The following is a 7,519-nucleotide window of genomic DNA, read 5'->3' on the forward strand; positions in this document are numbered from 1 at the left end:
AAGCTGACACTTTAGAAAAGAAGGTTTGGGTAGAAAGGAAACATGGAGTCCTAGCTAAAGGAGAAACTATATACTCTAAAATTGAATGTAGGTCCTCTAAAGGATGCCTACTAGATAAAGCCATGGACGATGAAGAGGAGGCAGATAAAAATTGGAAAAGGTCAAAGAAAGACAAGAAAGATTGAAGCATTACTAAACTCCCAATTTATTAGACTATTTTAAATTTAAAGTCAATTTTATGCTTTTATTTGAATTCCATCAATAATGTAATTTTTGTTTTATTTTATTAATAAAATTTCAGCATTTTTAATTAAATCAACTTTTAAATTTAATTCATTAAAGCAATGAAAAACAAATTTTATTATTTTATTTTCCAGAAATTTTATCGAGTACGGATGTCGAAAAGTTTCCGAGAAAACACTGAAATTTGCCTAGATATTCCCAGAAAAACGGCGCCGCTGTTTTGCTTCTGTCGCCAGGATTTGATGTCTGTCGCCGAGCGACAGGCTTTGTCGCTTTGCGCTGCAGTCTGTAGGCCGGCGACAGACCTCTTTCCGTGGCGCTGCTATTCCGTCAGATTTGTTGTTATTTTTAAGACGCGAGGTTTGCAAAATTTAAAGTGGCCGCACCCTGTAAAGGGTTGCCTACGTATCCTCTCTTAAGGAATCAGACCAAACGTAGCTCTCTTGAGTGTCCTACTCAAGTAATTATGGGTAGTAATTTTTAAGTTGGTCGAGGTTTGTCATGTTTGATAACTCATTGCCATCCATGTCAGTTAGTTTTGCTGCTCCTCCTGATAGGATGGTTTTGATGATATATGGTCCGGACCAATTAGGTCTAAATTTGCCTCTTGGGTCCAAAATGTTTTTCCTTAATGCTTTTATCACCAAGTCTCCTACCTTGATGTTTCTTGTTTTGACCTTCTTATTAAAGTGCCTAGGCATACGGGTTTGATAACATTGGGTATGATGTAGAGCTTTTAGTCGCTTTTCATCGAGTAGGATTAGCTCTTCGTATCTTGCTCTAGTCCATTCGACTTCATTGAGTTTTCTTTCTAATTTAATGTGTAGAGACAGTATCTCTAGCTCTACAGGTTGTACGACATCCATTCCATAAACCAAGGAGAATAACGTGTTTCCTGTTGATGTGCGAATTGACGTGCGATAACCCAAAGTGCAAAATGGAGTTTGTTAGGCCAATCCTTGTAATTTTCTGTCATTTTCTCGATAATAGTCTTTAGGTTTCACTACTAGAAAAAGGTCTATTTACGACCAAAATTCATGACCATACGCGTTTTTGGTCGTAATAAATCAGTATCAACGTCGAGTTTATTAAGTGGTCGCGAATAGTATAGTTATTTACAACCAGTTACGAATCTCATTGTACTTTGTCAATATTCTCGTCGTCAAAAATACCAAAATTTCGCCAAAAGTAAGGCGGGATTCTTCCCGGGTTTGCAATAACAATTACGACCATATGAAATTTATTTACGACTAGTTAGTGGTTGTGTTTGTCAAATAAACTTTATTTTTTAAAAAAATGCTTGAAATGACAATACATCTTCAATTAAAAATAAAAATAAAAGTTGAAAATGAAAAAGAAAATTAAGGAAATAAACCCTTTGTTTCCTTTGTCATTTCATCACCGATTCACCGTCACTTTTTCATTCTCTCTCTTCCAAGTTTGATAATTGTCAAAAGTGATTCTACTTGTTGAGCTTGGATTTTCCTCACTACTCTTAAATTTGGTTAGTATTTTAGTAGATTCATACTCCAACGACCCAAAATTTGGATATAATTCGCTCAATTTTTCGATTTGTTCCAAGTTGCTAAGTGTTGAACTGTGATTGTGGGGGAAAAACCTGTTGAGGTAAGCCTAATCTTTTCAATTTTATTTTCGTTTAATCATCTTTATATGGGTTTAATTTTCTATTCATTTTTCTGTTATCATTTCTAAGGTATAATTTTTTCTATGGGTTTAACTGCTTTTTTTGGGTGGTATAGGGTTAACAAATTTGTCGTTGTTTTGGGTTTTGTTCTAGAAATTATCAGTAGAGATGGAAGAATGGGGTTTTTATAGTGGGAATTTTAGAAAAGAAAGTGAAAGTTAATTAAATAATAGTTTGAGGAATCCAAAAGATTACTTCATTTGTTAAATAGTTTGGCCTTGATTTAACCAATTATGTTTTGTAGTGGGAAGAACAAAGAGTAAAATATTAGTAGGAGCAGAGTATATGTGATATGACGTCTTTAAGTAAAATTGAGTATTTTTTAACAAGAATATGCATCTACATACCTTCATAATAGGCAAAATTGGATGAATGTCTTTAGAGCTTAACTTTTTCTTGTCTTCTTTGTAAATGATTATGTAGTAAAGTAAGATAGTTGTTCTGCTTCTTTATTTTTATGTAATTTATATGTAGGCCATATACTTTTATACGAAGTATGAGTGATCCCATATAGTGGGTCTTACTATTTAATCATAAAGAATAGATTGAAAATAAAGTGATTAACTTATAGTAATTCTTATTGTTTATTATTGAATATATGTTGTTAATGTTTCATATGTTTTCCCCACATTATTCGTATAACACTAAACCTTTTGCTCTTGGTTCTTGTGATTGGTATTTTTGTCATATATGCTAACTAATTGGTGAAAAATTTATAGTAATTCTCAATTTGTTGGTTTATTTAACTATATTGTTTATAAGGTGCACATAGTATAGCTATGGATGATATTGGATCTTTCTTGTTTGTCCATTTTCCTTTTAAGTCCATTCCTTTGATTGTTACATATTAAAAATATAATTAAATTGCTAAGTTAAATAGTTATTGGTACCCAGAATTAACTATACTTTATTGTACTATATGCTTATATGTTGTCTTCAACAAATCATGGTAAAAAAATCTTTAAGGGTGATGTAAATTTGTAATTTCAGATTATGGCACCTTGTAAACTATGGATGAAACTAGCAGGAGATGATCGTTTGAATAATGAATATGAAACCGGAGTTGAAAATTTTATTAAATATGCATTTGAGAGGACAGGTGAAAAAGAGAAGATTAAATGTCCTTGTGTAAAATGCAAAAATTCATCATTTGGTTCTCAAAATATGGTTAGAGATCATTTGCTGACCTTTGGCATCATCCAAAGTTATACATTTTGGTATCATCACGGGGAGAGGGTGGGTGAGAATTTCTTTGAATCACCAACAAGAAATCATGGTGATGAGTTATTAGAAAGTGATAACGAAGCAGAGATACAAACAATGCTTAGGGATATTTTTCCTAATTGTGATATTCCTGAAAATGATATGTATATGGATTCACCTACTCGTATACCTGAAAATCCAAATAATGATGCAATGAGATTCTATAGATTGTTTGATGATTTTCAAAAACCATTGTATGAAGGCTCAAACTCATCCAGATTGTCTGCAATTGTTAATCTGCTTCACATTAAAACTCTTGGTAGATGGAGTACTGAGTCATTTACTATGTTGCTGCAATTTTTGAAAACTCAGCTACTACCAAAAGAGTCATCCCTTCCTGATTGTTTTTATGATGCTAAAGAGACTGTTAAAGATTTAGGTCTCTCTTATCAAAAGATAGATGCATGTGTTAATGATTGTATGCTCTTTTGGAAAGATGATGAACAATTAGAATGCTGTAAAATATGTAAGGCTGCTAGGTGGAAGCAAGGTAAGCATAGTGGAGAAACTAGAACAAACAAAAAAGGTAAGAGAATACCCCAGAAGGTACTTCGTTATTTCGCACTAAAGCCTAGACTTCAACGTTTGTTCATGTGTTCTAAGACAGCCTCTGATATGAGATGGCATCATGACAAACATATTAAAACTGGTGTGATTAATCACCCTGCTGATGGTAAAGCATGGCAACATTTTAATGAACAACATGCAACCTTTTCTTCAGAACCTCGTAATGTCAGGTTAGGGTTAATTAGTGATGGATTCAACCCATTTTCTAATATTGCAAATTCATATAGTATTTGGCATGTTATGCTAGTCCCATATAATTTACCTCCTTGGGTTTGTATGAAACAATCTAATATGATGTTGTCAATGCTTATACCTGGTCCAAGAGGTCTTGTGGATGCAATTGATGTCTATTAACAACCTTTGATAGAAGAGTTGAAAGAGTTATGGGAAGTGGGTATTGAAACCTATGATGCATCCAAAGGTGAAAACTTCCAATTACATGCATCTTTACTTTCTACTATTAACGATTTTCCTGTTTATGGAATATTATCTGGATGGAGTACAAAGGGAAAATTGGCTTGTCCTTGTTGTCACAAAAAAACTACTTCTTTGAGGTTGAAAAATTGTTCTAAGCATGTCTATATGCGTCATCGACGTTTTCTTCCTGTTAATCACCCGTGGAGAAGGAAGAAAGATGTTTTTGGGAAAACCGAAAAAGGAGAGCCACCTAAGCCATTGTCCGGGAATGAAGTGCTTGAGCAAGTAGGAGATCTTGAAGGTGTTTGTTTTTCTAAGGATCCTAGCTACTAAGAAAACTAAAGTATGTCACAAAACTAGAGGGGATAATTGGAACAAAAAAAGTATTTTTTTCAGTTACCTTACTGGAAAACACTTTTGTTGCGACACAATTTAGATGTAATGCATATTGAAAAGAACATTTGTGATATTATTTTGGGAACCATCATGAACATCAAAGGGAAAACAAAAGATACAACTAACTCTCGTCTTGATATGGAGGCATTTGGTATTATGGAAAAACTTCATCCTATATCTAAGGGTGAAAAACTGAATTGCCTCATGCACCTTATACATTAACTAAGAGTAAAAAAGAGATATTGTGTGAATTTTTAAAAGACCTGAAAGTTCCAGGTAGGTTTGCTGCTAATATTTCTCGTTGTGTGAATGTGAAAGAGTGTAAGATTACAGGATTAAAGAGTCATGATTGTCATGTTTTGTTGCAAAGTGTAGTTCCTCTTGTAATACGTGGCATTTTGGTAAAAGATGTGTCTGAGCCTTTAATTGAGTTATGTCAGTTTTTCAGTGTCTTGTGTGCAAAATCTGTACAAGTTGAGCACCTTGAAAAAATTAAATCCCAAATTCCTCTGATTCTTTCTAAGTTAGAAGCATGGATGCCACCTTCTTGTTTTGATGTAATGTTGCATTTAAGTGTTCACTTAGTAGATGAGGTAATTCTTGGTGGGCCTGTACAATTTCGTTGGATGTACCTTGGAGAACGATATCTTCATACACTGAAGTTATATTTGCGTAACAAAGCCCATCTTGAGGGTTCAATAGCAGAGGGTTATCTAGTGGATGAGTGTATGACCTTATGCTCAAGGTACTTAAATGATGTTGAAACAAGGTTTAATCGTCTTGAGAGAAACCATGATGCTGAAAACAGTAGCTTGAAAAAGATTTCTATATTTTCTCACTCGGGAAGATCATTAGGAGCCGCAAAGAATAACAATTTTGATGTGGAAGAAAGGCAACAAGCACACATCTATGCCTTGAAAAATTGTAGCGAAGTTGAACCATTCTTACGGTAAGTGTATCAAATTAAAATTATTAACTTGTTGAATTTGTGTAATTTCTTAATTACTCGATCAATTTTCAATGTAGGGAATATGCTGATATAATATCAAATGAGGGTGTTGAACTATCCACACAAGAGCAAGATGCAAACTTTGTAGTATGGTTCAGAAAAAAAGTATGTGTCTGTACCAACAGAATTAAATATGTTATGCCCTTTTATATGTAACTTTTATGATGTTTATCATGTATATATTTTTTGTATGTTTCAGGTTGAGAAGTTACATGAAGAAAACAATAATTGTCCTTATGGGGATGAGCTTTTGTCCTTATCTCGTGGTCCTATTCAATATGTTAAATCTTATAGTGGATATGTTGCTAATGGGTTTAGGTTTCATACAGTTCAGCGTGATAAATATTTAGCAACACAAAACAGTGGAGTAGTGGTATTAGGTGATACAGGTGATAGCCACGAAAACTTGAACTTCTATGGTGTGTTGACAGAAGTGATCAAATTGGAGTATTTGGGAGGCAATTATATAGTCTTTTTTCGCTGTGATTGGTTTGATGTGCTAGATTCTAGAAGAGGCATTAATGTGGATAAATTTGGGTATGTTAGTGTTAATAGCCAACGATTCCTGAAAACAAATGAACCCTTTGTGTTAGCAAGTCAAGTATCACAAGCATTTTATGCAGCCGATGTTGTAAACAAAGGTAGTTGGCGAGTTGCAGTTAAGACCAAACCTCGAGCTACTTATGACATGTCAATGGGGGAACAAGTATCTGATGATGATGATGCTGCATATCAGGAAGGGGAATCTTTTGTGCTGAATTTTGTTACACATGAATCAGAATACACACATAATGGAATGAACATTGAAGATAGGATTGATGTGGAACCTGAGATCGTTGATGCTTCTACTTTGACAAAAAAACGAAAAAGAAACTAATAAAAAAACTAGTTACTTGTGTTTTATTGTGGTTTAGTTCTTATATTAGTTAATTTTATTCATTTTGTATTGTATTTCCTTTTGACATTGCTGTTTTTTGTGTTACTGTTAAATTTTTTTTTGGCCTTGTTTTCTTTTTTGTTCAATTTCACACCAAATTATTATGCTTTTTTTTTTATTAAAACTAACCCATTAATTTTTTGCATTGTACGATGAAAGTTATCTTTTGTAGGGAAATGACACCAATTGGGAAGAAGCCTACATATCTTGCACCTGGACAACTTGGTTCATCACGTGGTTCAAGGTTAAAAACATCTTTTCTTCCTGGAATGTTGAGCAAGACACCTTCTAATATCACGAGTAAAGATCATCAAGCTCCAAATGCCTCTAAAAATAGGAGGATTGTGAATCAAAATACCAATGGAACACCTAGAGATGAGGAGGTGAATGACGGCAATGACCGTGAAAATCTCATTGAAGCATTGAATTTGGATGTCGATAATGAAGATATGATGCAGAGATGTATTAATAATGCTGCCCTTAGTGACTTAATCGATCAGAATGCTTTGCAAGAGTCTTCACCAAACCAAGAGGAAGGTATTTTATTAACTTTTATCCTACAATTTGTATAATGTTATTGCATTATAATTGTTTGATTAAAAAAAAAATTAAGGATAAGTATGTAACCAAGAGAATTCGAAGACCTGATTCAAAGCCAAGGGGTGTAAACAAGTGCAAGAAAGTAGCAAATTTAAAAGAAGGTGAAAAGTTGGAGGTTAACTTTTATATCAGTGGTCCAATTGGTGAAAACCATAAAGATTTGTCATGACACATGGGAAAACTTGGTGAAATGGTAAGATTAACTTCTACTTATAGCCTTAAATTTCGTACTACTGGATAATAATAATAATATTGTGACGATCTGATTAACTTTGAAGGGTGGAAAAGAAGGAAAGGATCCACCTCCTATTTCTGCTATTTTCAAGAAGACTAGATCGGGGAAGTCTGGGAACTTAAAAGAGCCTGAAATTGCAAAATATGT

General features: G+C 33.7%; 2 protein-coding genes across 2 annotated transcripts; both read left to right on the forward strand.

Moving 5' to 3' along the window:
* The first annotated feature begins 2,941 nt into the window (after positions 1–2,941).
* LOC145571118 (uncharacterized) lies at positions 2,942–4,132 on the forward strand. Its single transcript, XM_081630202.1, has one exon. The coding sequence runs from the start codon at positions 2,942–2,944 to the stop codon at positions 4,130–4,132; it is 1,191 nt and encodes a 396-aa protein (XP_081486328.1).
* Positions 4,133–4,360: 228 nt separating this feature from the next.
* On the forward strand, positions 4,361–6,477 carry LOC145571119 (uncharacterized). The gene is made up of 4 exons (XM_081630203.1): positions 4,361–4,496; positions 4,868–5,540; positions 5,618–5,705; positions 5,800–6,477. The coding sequence occupies exons 1-4, from the start codon at positions 4,361–4,363 to the stop codon at positions 6,475–6,477; spliced, it is 1,575 nt and encodes a 524-aa protein (XP_081486329.1).
* The last annotated feature ends 1,042 nt before the right edge of the window (positions 6,478–7,519 follow it).

This window comes from Chenopodium album, chromosome 12, assembly GCF_948465745.1.
Source record: "Chenopodium album chromosome 12, dcCheAlbu1.1, whole genome shotgun sequence".
Taxonomy (NCBI): Eukaryota; Viridiplantae; Streptophyta; class Magnoliopsida; order Caryophyllales; family Amaranthaceae; genus Chenopodium; species Chenopodium album.

Excerpts from the sequence above, each read along its gene's own strand:
- LOC145571118 (XM_081630202.1), top strand. The coding sequence starts at position 2,942 with ATGGCACCTTGTAAACTATGGATGAAACTAGCAGGAGATGATCGTTTG.
- LOC145571119 (XM_081630203.1), top strand. The coding sequence starts at position 4,361 with ATGCGTCATCGACGTTTTCTTCCTGTTAATCACCCGTGGAGAAGGAAG. Across the intron at positions 4,497-4,867 it reads GCAAGTAGGAGATCTTGAAG|GTAGGTTTGCTGCTAATATT; the intron begins GTGTTTGTTTTT and ends TGAAAGTTCCAG. Across the intron at positions 5,541-5,617 it reads GAAGTTGAACCATTCTTACG|GGAATATGCTGATATAATAT; the intron begins GTAAGTGTATCA and ends TTTTCAATGTAG.